The sequence below is a fragment of the Neopelma chrysocephalum genome, unplaced genomic scaffold (genome assembly GCF_003984885.1).
Source record: "Neopelma chrysocephalum unplaced genomic scaffold, ASM398488v2 Primary Assembly neopelma1_97102, whole genome shotgun sequence".
NCBI lineage: Eukaryota > Metazoa > Chordata > Aves > Passeriformes > Pipridae > Neopelma > Neopelma chrysocephalum.
Genome location: NW_020925744.1, coordinates 462,491 through 481,255, shown reverse-complemented (window position 1 = coordinate 481,255; position 18,765 = coordinate 462,491). Strand labels below are relative to the sequence as shown.

Sequence of the window (18,765 nt, the reverse complement as noted above, 5' to 3'; positions counted from 1 at the left end):
AGCAAATTTGGATTCAAGCTAAACACTTACAATAATGTAAATATATATAGATACACATGTTCTTACCAACTAAAATTAATTCTGTTGCTTTCTGTGAAGCCCTTTAAGCAAATGCCTTATATAAAAAGGGATCAAGATGAGAAACTCATATCCCTCATAGAATTTCAGCACTTTTAGATATTTCCAAGCACTTATATGGCTAGTCCAAGGAGCAGGAGACAATAAACGAGGCCTGTATTTTTTAATACCTTTTTAAGGCCTATTAGTCTTAATTTAAAATTTTGCTTTGTCAATCCTTGCTTCTTAAAATCTATTCATCACTTTTACAATCAAGAGAGACCTGGAGGTGGGGAGGGAAGCAGGGGTAAAAAATCCCAGTAGCTCACAACACTAACACCAAATGCACTGCAAAGCAGCACAAGAAGCTACAGTGAGTACATCTCCCCCTTTTCGTGAATTTTAACATCTGCAATGAGCAGTATTTCACGATTAGGCTTCTAGGCAAGCAGAAACATCCTCACCACGTACCAAAATGCGCAGTGTCAGAGACGGTAGGACCACGAGGGCGCGCAGGCAGCAGCTCCGCCAGCTACAGCTTTCGCCTCAAATCCCAGCGCCGGATTCCTTCGGGAAACCCCTGCCCGTCCCCCGGTGCCGCAAGGGTGGCGGGCACCGCGCGCGGGTCGCCTCCGACCCCCCGGGGGGACGAGAAGGGCGAGGGCCGCGTTCCCGCCCCGCCGCGCTGGGGGCTGGGCGCTGGCGCAGCGTGGGCAACCCGGGAGAACAGCAGATACCAGCAGAGCCGCGCTAGAGCCCGGGCTTTGAAAAGGGAGGGGGGGGGGGGGGGGGAAATTTAAAATACTCCCCCAACGGCCAAACCCAACCCGGCCTATGGCTCCGGACTCGCAACAGGTGCCCAGTGATCGCCGGCGGAAGGCGGCCCCGCGGCCCACAAGCCGCCTCGGCGGCTCAAACGCCGCGCCACGGCCGCCCGCTCCGGCGAGGGCTCGGTCCCTGCGCTGCGGCAGCTCCCCGGGCAGGGCAGGTCACGGCAGGCCCGGCCGCCGCAGCGCCGGCCCTGCTGCCGCGCAGGCCGCGCTCCCCCCGCCCGCCCCGTGGCCGCCCCCGGCTCCCGCCCGCGCGGTCCCGCAAACCTCGGCCAAGGATACTTGTTGCACGGCTCTCTGCGTGGTGGTGTCCGGGGACTGGGACTCCTTGAGCAGCTGCAGGATCTGCTGGAGACCCTGCTCGTCGGGCTTCCACTCGTACTCCATCTTGGCTGTCTGGAAAACAGCAGACAACAGGCGGCCGCGGTTGGCGGCGCGGCAGGGCCCGGGCGGAGGCGGGCGGAGAGGAAGGAAGGCCGGGCCAGGAAGGGGGCGCGGCGATGCCCGGGCCGCTGCGGCTCTCACCCCCCAAGCGTCCCAACAGCCGCCAGCTGGCCGGCCGCAGGACACCGACCTGCTCCCGCTGTCTCCACGCCGAGCAGTGACTGAGTCACGGCGAATCTGTGATCCGGCCCGAAGAGCCGCCTCGCGTCCTGCTGGGTCCTAGCGCCGGGCACGCCTCCGCCCGCCTGGGCCGCCCCGGGGCCGCCGGCACCGCCGTCCGCCTTTCCCCGGTGCGTCCCACACTGCCAGGAGCCTGCGGACGACAGAACGCGAGCCCCTCAATCCCGGCCGGTGGGAAACGGGGCGCCTTCGCCGCCCACCCGGGAACAGAAAAACCTCCAGCAGACGCGACAGGCGGGGGGCGAAGCGGCGCCCCGGGCCCGGCCTAGCCTGGCCCCCTGGGACAGCGCCCGGCAGCGAGCGCGGAGGGTCCCACCCACCCTCGGAGGAGAAGCGCTGGCGCGAAGGCAAACCCAGGAGTCAGTAACGTGGTACCTGCGTTGCTGCCTGATGCACTTCTACGTCATTTGGTTGAGTGCTGAGCAGATCTCAGAAGTTCCCAATTTAACGTGTAAGGAGGGAATAGGCCCAAACGCGAGGATGGGGGGATTGGGGCTGGGGTGTGCAAACTCAAAAGAAACTACTTTGAATACCTACTACATCTTATCCTTAGCCCCAAAATATATCAGAGATCTCTGGTCAAAATTAGCAATTTAGATAGATAGATACACATATGTATATATGTAATATGTATGCATCACATACATTGTATGTATATAGCTATTTTTATCATACATACAGGAAAACTAAGAACACATGCTGCTTAAAACTGGTCTAAAACATGCAAGTGAAAAACAATTCTTTGGCTTTTTACAATCTTACTTTTAGTCACTGTATTTGTAAGCATCCCACGACATAAAAACTAGTTTCTGCTGCTGTACAGAACTCAGGTGAACACTGCATATCCCAGCCTTAATAACTGTCGAGAGGCATTACGGTCAGGGAACAATAGTGATTCCTAAGGGTGCATCCCAGATAATTTGCAAAGTGGCTCTTTGTCTCAGCTCCCCAACATTGACAGTCACCTGACCAGTCTAAGGTGCTAAGAAGTGTCCTGAGCCAACTTTCCTTCTACTACTATGAGATGCTATTCTTGAAGAAAGAGGCAAAACCAGACTCCAACAAAACAGCAAAAGGAACCATCACAGGCAACAAGACAGTAGTGTATATATATGTATGTATATGTATATGTACTTATACAGTGAAAGAGGGTATTTGATGAATGAGGAAAGTACGCACACTGGAATAAGAAGTAGAGAAGTATACAGAGAAGTATGCTGCACAGTATACAAGATAAAACCAATGGAGAGAACAAAAACAGCTTATGAAAAAAAAAACCAAGAAATAGGCTATGTTTCTTCACCTCTTCTATGTAAGCAACTGCTGTAGTTACCACAGGATTTTTTCAGAGACAAACTACAAAAGCAACACAGCTCTTGAGAGTTTACAGTACTACATAAAGGCATGCCACCAGTTACCAGGAAAGAATGGGCACAAGATTTACATGAGATTTTTGTGACCACGGTAAATCTCCACTAGTTTTCCTCTAGCATAGGAACATGTCAAAACAAAGGATATGGACCCATACCATTAACATTGATGTTCATGGCTCACACCATATGGCCAGGAGACATCTTCATAGGGATGCTTGCATAGCTGGATCAGATGATAGCTGAAGTCCAACAAATCAAGGAAGACATAATTTAGGCCTCATTCCCCTAACTGCTGCCTTACCAGGAAGGTTGTTGAAACTTGCTTTTCTTTGAGACTGTCAAGTTTGTTTGAACTTGGTTAGAGCTTCAGAAGTTACTACTCAGAAATTGGCACAAGGACTACATTTGTCTAATATTATCAGGAAACCAGGTGTGTTAAACAAAAACAACATTAAATATGGGAAACAGGGGAAGAGACCAGAAAGGAAAGTTGAGAGACAGAACAAGAAAAAGGAGAAAGAGAAGCAGGCCATGGATCCATAACTAAGAAAAATGTAAGTTTCCTTTCCAAGAATGTAACCAAAATTAAATCCTACTAACAATTTCCATTTTCTGCAGTGGAGAGAAAAAGGCCTACAAATTCAAGTATGAATGGAAGCTTCTACAATTAGTAGAGACATGTAAGTACTTTAGACTATCATCCTCCAAGACAGGTTCCACTTCAGGTTACATATAGGTACCATATAAAGAAACCAAAGGAGTACACCTCATCTTGCAGAATACCTTCTTATCTTGATAATTTCTCCTAAGTTATTCTAACCTATCTCTAGCCCTTTAAATTATATAAGGAATCAGGATAAGGGAAAATAATTTGACTGACAAGAAAAAAATGCAGATTGAAAGGATTACAGGAAAAAAAATGAGAAACTCGTTTATTTCTGTATGCTTTGCCTCTGTGTTTTCTACTATCTCTTTTCCTCAAGCAAGAATCTTGTGTAGAAAGGAATTCAGAATCTATGTTAAACAAAGCACCAGCATGAAAGCTACCATTCAAAACATAGCCTGGTTTGTCCCACTCAATAAGCAGAATGCACCAGAACTAAATTTGAAAGACTTATCTGTATATGTAAGGATGACAAAAGTTCTCTGAAAACAGGAGCCTTGCACAGATGCTGAGGCTAATATTTGATTTCTCTATTATCCAGCCTTCAGATGTCATGCACTAGCCAGAATCCAGTTTCAGTCACTTTACCCTTTAGAAAAATTTTCCCAGTCTTTAGTTTTACCCCATTGGTAATACTGGATTTTTGATGGTTTTGGGTTTGGTTTTTTTTTTCCTGACAATTCTAATAGCTACCATCTTGTCATAAAATTCAGGTCCTGATGCATGTAATATTGGTTTTTAATAATGGTAATCAAACATTTGATCCATTGCTAAATCCAGGCTTCTGAGTTTCCATGCACTGGAAAGTGCTTATAATGTCTCTCTGTACAGAAGGCTTGTATGCACAAAGGAAATAATTCCATAGCTTTGTGTGTAAACCATTTTATGTTGGGCTAAGAGTGATATAGATTAAGTTAAGCAGAAAAAAAGCTCTCATAATACAGAATACATGTCTTTGTGAAGGAGCTCATGCAGAATAGCTGCTGCTATACTATTTTGCAGTGCCTTCCATCTGGATACATGCACTAAGCTTTCACTTAAAAAAAACAGTGGTAGTCCTCACATCTAGCATATCAAAGGAGAATCCATTCTAAAACATTTGGTGCAGTCTTTCTGAGTTCAGCCACAGGATACAAGATTAATATTTATTACAAGAAGATTTATTTGAATAGTCTTAGGAAGGAGAGAGTTTGACCCTATGAAGCACCAGAGAGGTTACCAAGGAGACTGACAGAAAAACAGCTTGAAAGGCTTTTTGTCCATGACTGCAACATCTATGAAATTAGTTTTCTACTTTTCCAGAGCTATGGTTATTTCATTTCCACAGCTAGAGACACCAAGTGGAAAAATAGCATATTGTTAATGATTTGCCCTACTGTAATCACACATGCTGGATACTAAAATGGCAGTACATGTTCCTAATGCTGGCAGCCATAAAACAATCTAAAACCGAATGGAGGGCTGTTTGAGAAAACCATCACCTCCTGAATTTGTGACAGAAAATATCAGACCTATCAGCTGAAATCTAAAAGCAAAATCTCTTCCCATCTTCCCCCTGCCCCTCACTGACCGGCCCCTCCAAGCTCCTTTACCCAATTCTAGAGTACTTTACTTGCTCTCCTACGTGACACATAGGAACCTCTGTAATTGCCTAACACAAGAGGTATTTTGAAAATATGGAAAATAAAGAATAACTATGGACTGGGAGGTGAAAATGGAATGTCCTGCCCTGAGTATCAAGCTTCACTCATTACTGTAACAACCTAAATCTGTTCAAAAGGAGTAAGTGGGTATACAAAGGGAGGAGTCATTCTTGAGAGTCCAGAGTCTTATTGTAATCTATTGTCAAATTTCATGTCTAAAATTCAGCATGTGCTTGTTGCCAGCTTGAAATTCTTTCAAGCATGATTAGTGTCAAGGGCATATGAACACTATTCAACTCCCTACTTAAGTACATAGTAATATTTCTTTCTCTTAAGTGTAGGAGGCAAAGCAACTGGTGTCTGCAGGACGATTTTGGTTGAACTCAAGTTTTTCTAACTAAAGATTCAGGCTTCCGCAAGATGCAGATAAAAATCAAAATGATACACAGCCTTTGAACATGTTCCTCATGATAGATCAGAACTCAGTCTTTTGAAAATGCCTGAGAAAAGTAGCAGATGTAACTTAAAAATGAAGTTATGGATGAAAAAAGCCACATTCATGGACGAGTATGATATAAGACTGTGAGAAAAGAGACAGACCCTGAAATTCTAACATTTACTTTTTTTCAGTTATGCATTCATCCTAGTCAACTAAAAGAGATTAGTAAAAATAAAGAAACTAACAGATGCGAGATTCCTATCTTGACTTTCTGCATGCTTGAGAAAGTGGTCATAGCCCCTGCAAATCTTGGAAGGAAAGTCATACAATGAGAGAATCCATGGTGGGTGCCTGTTCCTCTAACAGTGGCTCAGCCATGATAGACCTTTGTGTGAGGCCTGGTGCCATAAGCATGTGATAAACTTTTCTCGCTCTTCTTTTTCAATAATGTTCAGCGAGAAAGTCTTCTCCTGCTACTGAAATAAGGAAGAAGCTCACCACAGCAAACACAAAGGAGAATATACTTCATCATGGGACAGTGCCAAATTTGGGGAAGTGCATGGCCCTGAAAATAACACATTCCTTCTTTAAAATTAAATTATTCACAATTATTAAAAACTTAATCTAAGTAAGCAGCAATGTGTTTTTAGGCTAACTTCAAAGAAATCTGTATTGTTATGAACCAAAATACATCATAGTTCTCCAACTGTTGTCAATATGTAGTCACTTATAAACCAACCAATTTTAGTGCAAAATATGTATAGAGCACTTATATATCCCCATAAAACAGTTCACTGGTTTAAATGCTTTTTTGTACAACACCATCTTAATAATCATAAATAATAATGCAGACACATATTTGGTATACTTTACACTAAAGTGTAAAAATTAGGAATCTCATTAAGTAAGAAACAGGTACTGAGGCCCTTTTGCCAGTAGAAAGAAGTGACAAATGCAAGTCAAATGGTGTATTTATTCGTAAGTATTTTCGATGCATAAACAAGATGAAAATTATCTACTGTGGAAAAGAAAAGCTAAATTAAAACAAAATACACAAAATTAAACTTGTTGGCCTTCCAATTTAAATTATTAGTTATGTTATATTGTTTAAATCAGACCACTGTCTTTTCACAGTATGAACCAGCACCAACTGAAAGAAATGAGTACAAAAAACAAAAAAATGATCAGTCTCCTCTGGAAAATTCATCAGGCATTATTAGGAATTCAGTATAGGGTTCAAGGCAAAAATGATATTGGGAGCCTTAAGAACTGATTAATCAGGATTAGGTTTTATTTTTACTTCTTAGCAAAATACCTTACATCCAAGGATACACAGAATTTAGAACCACACACTCGCCTACTTTCCTCTCTGTCTTTTTCTAAACACTCAATGCGTTTTAAAACATTCACATACAGATCATGCAGTAAGACATGCTACTGTCAGTGACACTGCCACTGTCAGATCTGTCATCGGTGGCAACAGGGGTCCTTTGGTCATACTTGCAATACTGATGGCAATAGTGCAGGCTAAATCATCATCACTGGTCATCGTAACAGAAGGCAAGTGTATTGTTCCCTGCATAGCTGATGAATTTCCTTACTATGGTAAGTGGCTTATCTGAGGTCCTTAAGATGGTGTTGCCTCAAGGAAGTGAACAGTATTTGAGCTTCTGTTAGTCCTTGCATGACTCCAGTGAGCTGGTATCTGTCCTGCATAGGGATTAATGGGTGGAGTCATATATGAATTGGCAGGGACATAAATGGAAGACGACTTATAAAGCTTCAGAAAGAAACTGGAATTCAACCTTATACAGTGAGCCTGAGTACAGGGTGTTCTCTAATGTCAGATAAATACTCTGAAATTACATCCTCATGGAAAAGAGTGAGAAAATTATTACTGGTCTGGGATGGAGTTCCATCCAAAAGAGAAAGCTATGCACATGATCATCAGTAAGGGCAGTCAACAGCTCCAATCATACACAAACTTAAAAGGAAGACACATAAATAAGGAATAACACATAAACATAAAAGGAATAATACCCCAACTAACCTAATCAAAGAAGTGAAATTCTTAACGTAACAGATCTTATTGACATTGCTAAAGAATGACTGCACATTCCTTGTTCTTCAAGCCTCAGATGAAAAAGGGAGTAAAAAGGGTAAAGGTAGAAGTACTGACACCCACCCTGCCATCCCCAAACTGTTCCTACGTACATACATACACAGTGGAATTTGCAGACACAACAAAAACAATGTTTTTGCCTCCTCTGAATATCAGTATTTTCAGATGACAAATAATTATATGAGTTGAATTTGGTTTTTTTTTAATATAACAAACAGTACAATCCAAGTGCTTCAACAGCAGGAATTTTGTGAGATAACTATAAAAGAACAGAGAAATACCTGTACAGATTAAAACAGTATTAAAAATACGTAGAAAAAACTCCAAGTTTCGTCTGACCAAAGCAATAAAACTGTATGGATACTGTGCTAGGAAAGCAGCATAATCTTAGCATTGAAGACTATTTCCACTAATAGGTGCACACTGAATACCTAGTATAAATGGTCAGTGGAAGAATGCTTCAACTTTTTCAGTTTAAGCATATTCAGTCATATTGTAAATGCTCCTGGATATGACATAGGAAGATGAGATTTTAGAGAAGTCTCAGACTTTCAATTAAACAGGATATTAAAGCTGCTATAGCTTGAAGCCAACAGATATCACAGAATAAAGCCTAGAGAGTTCTACACAGTTGTTCATGGCCCTTTCCAGCAATGGGTGTTAAGAGATCACTGAGTAATTACAGGTAGCCAGGTGGACTTATACTGTCTGGTTAAAAAAAGGCTAAAACACAGCAAGTAATTAAAAAAGAAATGTATAACAGTTTAATTCTTACTGTATTCTCTCATTTCTACCCTTGTTTTTTGAAAAAGCAGTCTCACAACTGTATTTGTAAGACCAGCTGTGAAGCAGTATTGAACCAGTGTAATAGAAAATGCAAGCAAGTCTGAATGCAGGCAATGCACCTTGCCGAAAGCTTCTGTTACTGTTTCTACACAGACAGGGATTGTTGTTGCACAGATCAATGATCATGTAAAATTCCTTAGGCAGTTAATGCAGCCTTAACCAACTTGCTCCCAGTCCCTTTAGCAATTATTTTACCTCTTTCTGGTTCAAATGAAGCATTTCATGCCAAAAGAAGAAACACTAGAAACAAAAAATTAAATTAAATGTACAATATATTCAGGTTAGAAAAGGGAAACAGACGTATAAAAATATAATTAGATGAAGCATTTAACTGTCATTCTTAGTTGAGTTTTCAGTATTTTCATCATTTAAATACTTATATGTTGGTTTGTGAAGGATATCAGAATGGTATTTGAATCAGAGATAGCTGCTGTGATTAGTTCCTTAGTCTAAATAGATACCTATGTAAATTAATTCCTTTAAAATGCTACTAAGAAAACAACAAATACAAAACAAAAATTACAAGGTTTTTAAAGGTTTGATTTTGGTTTTCCCTTGCCCAAAGGCAAAGGAAATTTATTTAGTGGAGAAACTATAATTTAAAATAATTCAATTTACCCTAAATACACAGGTCATTTAATAACTTTAAGGCCACTTAGATATATTTTCAATAAAAACCTGTTGCAAATCGCTTCACCAACTCGACTAAATAAATTTGCTGCCATTCTACATATCATCTTTGTCTTATAATAATGTAACCACTACATAAAACATAAAGCTATGAAGAGCTGAAACCACAGTCACAGGCTAAACTATTTATAGCCAAGAGAATAAATTAATGTCTCCATCCTATAAAACAGTTTTTACACATTATCATGATGCTGAACATGAGCTTTTTTTCCTGCTACTTATTTTATGATCTTCGCCTTGAGGCTCATTTTATTGACCTGCAGCATGCTTTCTTACATGATGTCCTTTAAAACATGTAATGCAAAAGGCATTCCAAGATACTTTCTGCCCTTTCTCACATTTTACGTGGAAATTCTCCTTTGGTGACATGTTCACAGATATCTTAAGTCTCTCTCATAATTCTCATTCTCCTGGCATTTGCCTATTGAAAAAGTTTATCTTCTGTACTGTAATTCAGCTGTAAACCATATGCAGAAAAGACTATTTTGTTATATGCCTAACATGTTAGAGCCTTAATTCATATGTGGAGCTCCTGGGCACTAACGTAACTAAAAATTAACTATAAAATGTTATATTAAATTGAAAAAAAAAAGCTATTTTCTGCATGACATAGCAGCCAATTCTTTTAAAATCCTTTCAAATTATCTTCAATAACAGAACTCACTGTTTGACAATGGCTTGAAAAAGGTATCTCATGTACAATTAAAAACACTTGCGTAAAACTTGGTCCTACCATCACAGCATAAGACTAATATTGTTAAAGCTGCTCAGGATGGATAAGAGCAATATTGATTTTAAATATTTTTTTCAGGAATTCAAAATTGAAGTTAAAAGTCTAACTGAGGAAAGCAAAGTTTATTCCGAAACACTTTTATACCTAAATTAGCATAAACTTAAAGGACAGTTGTATAATAAACAGTTTTCTCTAATATACACTCAATGAAAATGTAAACAGGACAGCTGAACTTCACTTAAGTAAAAATTTGTTTGCTTTCATTCAGATCTTCCTAGAGCAAGGCTAAAGTAATTAATCTACACAATACAGTGAAAATGGAGTCACAAATTTTATTATCTTATATTGATATCATCTTCTGGAGGACCCAAAGATTAAATTTCTATGAAAATGTTACACTATATGTAACCCCTCTGAACTTGAGGTTTCTCTTTTAAGCTCCACAGAAGACACTAGAAGGGATGTTGCAGACCTTAAAAGCATGTACTTACTACTGCACCTTTTCTAGAATTCCTTCTGACAGACGTAATGTTTTATCACAAACATCAAATCCTCCTTTACCGGCTACCTTTTTAAAGTAATGTCTCTCCTCCCTATTTACCACTTTATCACCAGAGCTCTGCTACTATCTGTGATAAAACAAGAGCACAAAGAAAACTGGAAGAAAAATAAAAATGTTATTTCTATTATTGTTCTCCCTACCTGTAGAATTTTACATGAAAACCAAATATATCAAAGTAACATACTTTATTTGTGAAAAAAGCAAGTCAGATTACCAATAATTCACAGGCCAACATTTAAAATTTCTATCATTAGTATAAGTTCAACTTGTATGACCTCAGACAATTTAGGATATTTATTTGTTTTTATGGGTATCCTCTTTCTCCTAAGCTTCAAGAAGTAAGTGTGGTAAAGAATTTGCCCTTTAATTGTCCATTTAAATCTGCATTTTTCTGAATCAGAAACATCCTGAAATATTTATCGAAAGCAAGATCTCCAATGAGATCATCAAAAGGTAGCCTCTGCTGTCCTATTTAACCTTTCTGTTGTTTTTTTTTTTTAAGAGAAAATCCCACCACAGTGGAGCTAAGGTTATCAAAGCCTCACTATAATCCATTAGCCGTGTTACTTAGCATAAAAGAAACAATGCAAGGACAGTAACCTCCATGTCTGCTGATTCTCAATCTCATGTGCTGATACAAAAATCCATATCATTAACCGGGAAAATATTAACACATGCAGCTTCATATACTCTATTTATTTTTTCTTATTTAAAAAACCCCATATCTCATCTTTAAAATATTGTATAACAATTAATTAAAAACACCCAAACAACAAGAGCTGAACTCTGTGGTGGTAATATGCAAGATTAACCTTTTTCTCATAGTATTCCCTTATCAGTATCAACTTCTCCACGCCCCAGAAGAGTGCAAATGGAAGCAGCAAACAAGACAAAACATACCTTGAAATGCACGCTGCAAATGAAGGAAGCAGTGAATATTGTCAACTGTGTTTTATTTAATTTTTGTTTGCTATTTTGATTCTATGTAATCACTGAGAAATTAAGACAATCACTAGAATGGAGAGTGCCTAACCTAAAATATGCTTCCTTGCTAAACTGAAAGACATTATCATCACAGTTTGTAAAATACATTACAAGTACTCATTGGCTCAGGAACAAATAGAGGTCTCTCCTGGGAGAACTGGGGATTCCCCAGAAGCAAAAAATTGTGTGAAATTACTGCCTTACCCAGTTTTTAGTGGAGAAACACAGGGAAACTATAGAAAGTCTCCTACAGAGACATGGAAGATTTTGGAATCGAAGTGTCTGAAGTAATTTGTTAATGTGACCAAACGACCAACCAGATTTTAACCAGGTTAAAAGATTTTAAGAAAAGCAGATACCTGAAGATGTGATATACACACACACACATATTTGCATTAGTGCATACATGCGTGTGTTAGAGAGAATCATGAAACAACATTAAGTTTTTTTAAACCAACCACTTCTCCTTACCAGTTGGCCTACTTTCATTCCTTTTCCAAGGGGCTCCAAAAGCATCCCTGCTTCAGACTCTAGTGTTTTCAGCTAGGGATGACTGGTTTCTAACACACAAGAATGTAACTACATTTAGTCTTGTGTTACTGTTAATGCAATTGATTCCCGTTTGCTCCCTTCAAAGCCCATCTTGTTTGTTTTTAACTACTTCTTATGGGGCAGATTCAACAACTGAAGCTTCCACCTCTTAGGCCAACTCCATTTATTTACATTACACCTAATGGACTGTAGTCACTCCTGATTTCCAGACACAGAGCTCAGGGCTTGCCTGCACAAGAAAGAATAACTTTTTTTTTAATTTAAGGTTGGCTTTCTTTTTCCTGAGGAATTGACTCAAGCAAAACTGATGTAAAGCAGACGGAAATATATGTTTGGACTTCTGCATTGATTTAGCTTATCTGGTAAAAAAAGCAGATCTGTGCTTTTTAGTCTCTGATGAAAATTACTCTTTCCTTTACACACTTGTCTGCTACTGACTTTCCTTCTTTCTCTGTAAAAGAGGTGTCCAAACTGTAGTGCACATGACACTCATGTCTGCTGCCATGAAACATTCAAAACTTAACTGAGTCACAGCTTCTGGGTCTCACTGCTCTTATACAGCCAGCACAGCAATGACCCCCTGGCTTCCATAAAACCTGTGAGAACAGTCAGGAGCTACTGCAGCCACCACTCACACTCAACAACAATGAACAGCTCTGCTGTCCCCACGCAGACCTGCACTTCTGTTCAGTACACAGGAAAAGCAGCAAGACATGGTGAGGTAGGAAGAACAGGATTAAGGAGATTCATGCACACAGGGGAAGCCAAGGTTCCCCTCTGTTTTTGCGGGAAATTAAGGTTTATAATTTGGGTATGTGAAGGATAAGGATGCAACTGAAGTCTGACATTAAGAGTAAGCTTCTATGGATGCATGAATAGATGAGGAAGGTTAAATGTGAGCATTCAACTGCAATCCTAGCTTGAAAGATGGGAACATGCAGCAGGGAAGTTGGAAGAAGAGCCATAGATGAAGGTCTTGTTTGGCATGGTTACAAAAGCATGTGACCTGGCCAGAAGTGACTGATGATGATGATCATATACCCACTAACTGGGATTGGAAACTCCTGATCTGTGCTATCTCATCATCATTTCTGCAAGTGTGTCTCTTTTTGGATCCTTATATAGTAACTGTTTTCTTGCATCTTTGTACCACCTACTATCTCTATTTTCTATTCTCATCCAAAAAAATTTTGTCTTGCCTTTCCTTCTGCTTTTACATATAGCACTAATCTAATATTTAAATTAATGCACTTAATGGCACGCTTATAATAAGCAACCCATTTTGAATATTAAAGGGTATCTCACAATGACTTGTAGAAAATGCTCAACAAAATTAACATACTTAATAGGAGAACAATTTAAGAGCAACTTTCTGTTCTATACTCAAGGTTTAAAAAACTATAGTTTTCTTTAAACAAGATTTTATTTGATTTTATGCCTTATGTGAAATTTGACTCACATACACACACACATATAAACAAACTCAAAATTTCAAATGCATTCAGCACACAAAAAAAATAACAGATGATTGTTTTCTAATTTAATCTCACTCTGGAGTCTGGTTTGCTAAAGAAAACCTTCTAGAGGCTAAAAGTGACATTTGGAGGCTTATCCCATAATATATCACTAAAAGATGCCATATCCAAAGGCATCCAAGTGTACGTGCATAAATAAATTATTACGTACACTGTTTTACGATGTCACATACATAAAACAAACAACACTGGGTCTATCAATGAGAGAGTAAAAAAATAAAATTTCAGTATTAATTGTATAATACAGCTATATTAATAATTTTTATACATTAATATATTTATATATGTAAAATACACATAATTTACATTATTGTATTGCATATACTAAATCTATCGATATGTGTAGAAAACCTAACCAAACAATCCAAATCAATACTATAAAAGAGTGGAAAACAGTGAAATTGGTGACTGAAACATACTACTGCTATAGGTACTTAAATGCTTGTAGAATTTGGAATTAAATTAACTGGTAAAATTCATTTCTGTGATCAAAACTATCTCAACTACAGTATCTTTAAGGCATGAAAATAATGGAAAAGCAGTTCTTCCCTTTCAAAAACAAAGCAAAGAAAAAATTCTCCCCTTTTCATATCACTGGCACAACTTGATAATAACGCATTGATCAGGGCATACAAAGTTCACAAACCCGTCGTACAAATTTTTTTATGACCAAAACAACAACACTGGGTCTACAAAAGATTTCTGTTAGTAAGATATTTCAAAGATAAAATGTCAGTCTTTATTTCAGTCTCAATTTTCAACTGGACAGATTCTGAGTATCGGCTTTGATGAAGGAGGATTATACTTGGCCTTCTGCCACACTCCTTTGTAGCTACAGCATCTTGGTGTCCCTGAAGTAGGAACAGGATATATTTTACTCCAGTTCTGCCAGTCTGCTAGACAGTTCAGTGCATACATATAACCTGATTAAAAGGTAGCTCCATCCCTGGGGTTGCCACCATGAGCCCAAAATTAGACACATACACACCTGTTCTATTGAATATCCACATACAAGGACTCCTAAAGTGGATTCTAAATAAATATACCAGAAAAGTGTGTCAGATAATCCAGTAAAAGCCTACATTCATAAAGGCATTATTCTCTGGTTTTCAACTCCCTGTCACAAGGCATGCTTAGCTAAATTTAGCAGCTGTGCTTACACCTGTATCAATTTCTCAGGTCAATGAAATGTGTCACAGACTATATCCAACAGTAATCATGATCCTTAGTCAACATTAATTCTAACCATGCTTTCTTCCATTAAGACAGTCAATAAACTGCTTTTTTAACCCTGTTTTTGCAGCATCATAATTATTCTTTAGTATTATACTGTTTTGAGTACAAACTAGCTAGATTTTGAAGAAATGCATTCTAAAGTAATTCTGATCATACTAGTCTTCCCAATATCATAGTTACCCTTCCTCCATCCTCCCACATATAACTCAAAAATAACTACAGTTCACACACCAGATGTAGAATGAGGACTTATGGGCTCAGTTTCCAATTCTATCAAAGGCTCCTTTTAAGATCTTGGGCATGTGATTATTTTTTCTGTTTAATTACTCATGTGCAGAAGCAACACAAGTCAACTTTTTGTTCCATGTGTGTTGTAAGGATTTACCCACACCTATGAAGTGTACAAATGCCATATTAAGGGCTACTTAAACACACAAGAGGACAAGCAAACAGGCTAAGAAGCTGTGGTGTCCTGAAGACATTGCAGAACAACCCTCACAATAGGAGGACTTCTCAGGCAGAAGACTTGAGCAGAAAGTCAATTGAGAGCAATTACTACCTTCACAGCAAGGACTAATCAAGCCGTTTATACCAACCCAAAAAGCACTCCTGTCCTCTGTACAGTCACTGCACAAAAGACTCACAAGTTTCACTATTTTCACTGAGTACCTAAATTAACAACCTTCTCAGGTAAACAAAAGTACAAGATAGACACGAGATTTCTCGTCTCTCTAATATCTCCTTGCGGAACACAAATTTAAAACCCCACCTAGCCAAATCTGTACAGCAGAGACCCGACGCACCGCAGAAACCACGGCAGGGAATACGGCCCCTTTCCTATACCCCGAGGCGACTTTCACTTTCCGGTTCGCTGCAGTGCTGCGGAGCCGGCGCCAGCCGTGCCACCGGGAGGAGCCGGGGGGATTGGGGAGGGGGTGGTAGGGGGTGTGCCCGGGCCTCAGGCCGCGGGTCCTCAGGTTCCAGGCCCCGCCTGTCCCGTCCCACCCGCCCACGCACCATCCATCCATCCATCCATCCATCCATCCATCCATTCATCCACGCATCCATCACCGGTGGGAGCGGAAGCGGCAGCCCACGGCCGGGCCCCCACGGCTTCCCGCCCAGCGGCGGCGCGGAGGCCCCTGACACCGGCCGGGGAAGCCGGCGGCGGCTACCGGGGATGGGACGTCCCAGCCCGCCCCTTGCAGCCCGTACACCTACCCACACCATCCCAGAGCCCGGCGGCAGGGGATTGGCGAGGGAGCGGCCCGACCTCTCCCTCCGCAGCCCCGCGCGGCGCCGCTCCGGCCCCCGAAATGGCTGAACAAAGGGAGCCTCGCGCGGCCGCCGCCGCCCCTCGATTGGCCGCAGGGCGGGGCCGGGGGCGGGGGCGCCGCTGCCCCCGGTCACCCCGGCAACGGCGGGCGGGAGGGAGGTGGGGGTGAAATGGCCGTCCGACCACGGCACCGGCCGCCGCCCGAGCCCCCCAGCAGAAACAGGCTCCTCACAGGAATCACAGAATATGGTGAGTTGAAAGGAAACCACAAAGATCATCGAATCCAACCCTTATCCTAGCACAGAGACTCACACCATGAGAGTACCATCCAAATGCTTCTTGAACTCCATCAGGCTTGGTGCTGTGAACCACTACCCTGGGGAGCCTGTTACTGCATCCAACCACCCTCTGGGTAAAAAACATTTTTTCTAATATCCAGCCTAAACCTCCCCTGACACAACTTAAGGCCATTCCCTCAGATCCTGTCACTGGTCACTACAGAGAAGAGATCAGTGCCTGCCCCTCCTCTTCCCCTCGTGAGGTAGTTGTAGACTGCAATGAGGTCTCCCCTAAGTCTCCTCTTCTCCAGGCTGAACACACCAAGTGACCTCAGCTGCTCCTCATACAGCTTCCCCTCAAGCCCCTTCACCATCTTCGTTACCCTCCTTTGGACACTCTCTAAGAGCATATATAACTTATATTGTGGTGCCCCAAACTGCACACAATATTCAAGATGAGGCCACCCCAGTGCAGAGCAGAGTGGGACAATCCCCTCCCTCGACCGGCTGGTGATGCTTTGCCTGATGCCCCCCAGGACACAGTTGTCCCTCCCGGCTGCCAGGGCACTGCTGACTCATATTCAACTTACCATTGACCAGGACTCTCAGGTCCCTTTCCGAGACACTGCTTTACAGCATCTCATTCCCCAGTCTGTAGATATATTCAGGGTTGCCCCATCCCAGGTGCAGAATCTAGCACCTTTGCTTGTTGAACTTGATATGGTTGGTGATTGTCCAATCCTCTAATTTATTGAGGTCTCTCTACAGGACCTTCCTGCCTTTGAGGGAGTCAGCAGCTCCGCCCAGTTTTGTGTCATCTGCAAACTTGCTTCGAATCCCTTCCAGTCCTCCGTCCAAGTCATTTATGAAGATGTTGAAGAGCACAGGGCCCAAGATGGAGCCCTGTGGAACCCCTCTAGTGACAGATCACCAGTCTGATGTCGCCCTATTTGCTATTACCCTCCGTGTCTGACCTGTGAGCCGATTGCTCACCCACCACATGATGTGTTTATCCAGCTGTGTGCTGGACATTTTGTCCAGAAGGATCCTGCAAAAGACAGTATTGAAAGCTTTGCTGAAATCCAAAAAGGTTACATCAGCTGCTTTCCCTTGATGAACTAGGTGGGTTACCTTGTCATAGAAGGAAATCAGGTTTAATAAGCAGGACTTTCCTCTCATGAAGCCATGCTGGCTGTGACCAGTGATTGCATTGTCTTTCAGACCTCCCAGAATAATCTTCTCCATAACTTTACCAGGCACAGAAGTGAGACTGATGGGTCTGTAGTTTCCAGGGTCCTCCATTTTTAAAATTGAGACAATGTTTACCAGCTTCCAGTCATCTGGGACCTCTCTGGAATCCCAAGACTGCTCAAAAATCATCAAGAGAGGTTTTGCAATGACGTCAGCCAGCTCTTTGTGGATTCTTGGATGAATCCCATCAGGCCCTATAGATTTTCAGGGATCCAACTGGAGCAGCAGATCCTGCACAATTTCAGGTTTGACTGAGAGTTGATCATTCTCACAGTCATGGTCCTTGAACTCAGGGCACTGCGACCCCCTTGGTCCGTGATCTGTGTTGAAGACAGAGGCAAAAAAAGCATTAAACACCTTTGCCTTGTCTCTGTCCCTCTTTGGGAGATGACCATCCTCATCCTGGAATGGGCCAATGATATTTCTATATTGCCTATTGCCGTATTTGAAAAAACTCTTTTTATTGTCCCATTTCTGACACGAATTTTCTCTCTACAACAGCCAGTAGCATCTCTGAATTCTTCTCATGTCACTTGACCTTGCTTCTTCTGGGCATATACCTTCCTTTTGTGCCTTATTTCCAAGAGAAGATTCCTGTTCAGCCAAACTGGCCTTCTGCCTCACCTGCTTAACTTCCGACATTTGGTAATTACCTGCTCCTGTGCCCTTAGGAGGTGATGTTTGAAAAGTGACCAGCACTGATGGATCCCAGCACCTGCAAAAATATTTTCCCAGGGGACCTTATTTACTAATTCCCTGAGCAGCTTGAAGTCTGCTCTCATCATGTCCACAGTTGAGGTTTTGCTGGAACCCTTCCCCCTGGGTCCCACCATGCTCGAAGGCTGGGATCCTCTCCCCGCGTCCCCGTACGCCCCCAACCCTCCAGCACAGCAGCTCCACAGGAGGTGTCAGACACATGTGCCTGAATTCATAAAAAGTCAAAAATGAAGCTACGGGCTAGACAGCAAAGGTACAGCACCCTGTACCTTCATCCTGGGTAGCCAATGCAAGTGCATGGCAGTGTCTTCTCAGACTCCTCTGGGAGTGAATGGATTGAGAACAGCCCTGTG

The 18,765-nt window shown here is 41.7% G+C and overlaps 1 protein-coding gene across 3 annotated transcripts in view; it reads right to left on the bottom strand.

The window, feature by feature from the left end:
- TNPO1 (transportin 1) overlaps positions 1 to 16,222 on the bottom strand; it is a 68,234-nt gene extending 52,012 nt beyond the window's left edge. The window contains exons 1-3 of one of the 3 annotated variants that reach the window (XM_027671593.1): positions 16,112 to 16,211; positions 1,462 to 1,644; positions 1,170 to 1,283 (exon numbers count right to left, since the gene is read on the bottom strand). In XM_027671593.1, coding sequence (XP_027527394.1) covers positions 1,170 to 1,274 — 105 coding nt within the window. In that variant the 5' untranslated portion in view covers positions 1,275 to 1,283; positions 1,462 to 1,644; positions 16,112 to 16,211. Of the gene's footprint in view, positions 1 to 1,169; positions 1,284 to 1,412; positions 1,645 to 16,111 lie in introns of all 3 variants that reach the window. The other 2 variants (XM_027671594.1, XM_027671595.1) reach the window with 2 other exon arrangements.
- Between the last annotated feature and the right edge of the window lie 2,543 nt (positions 16,223 to 18,765).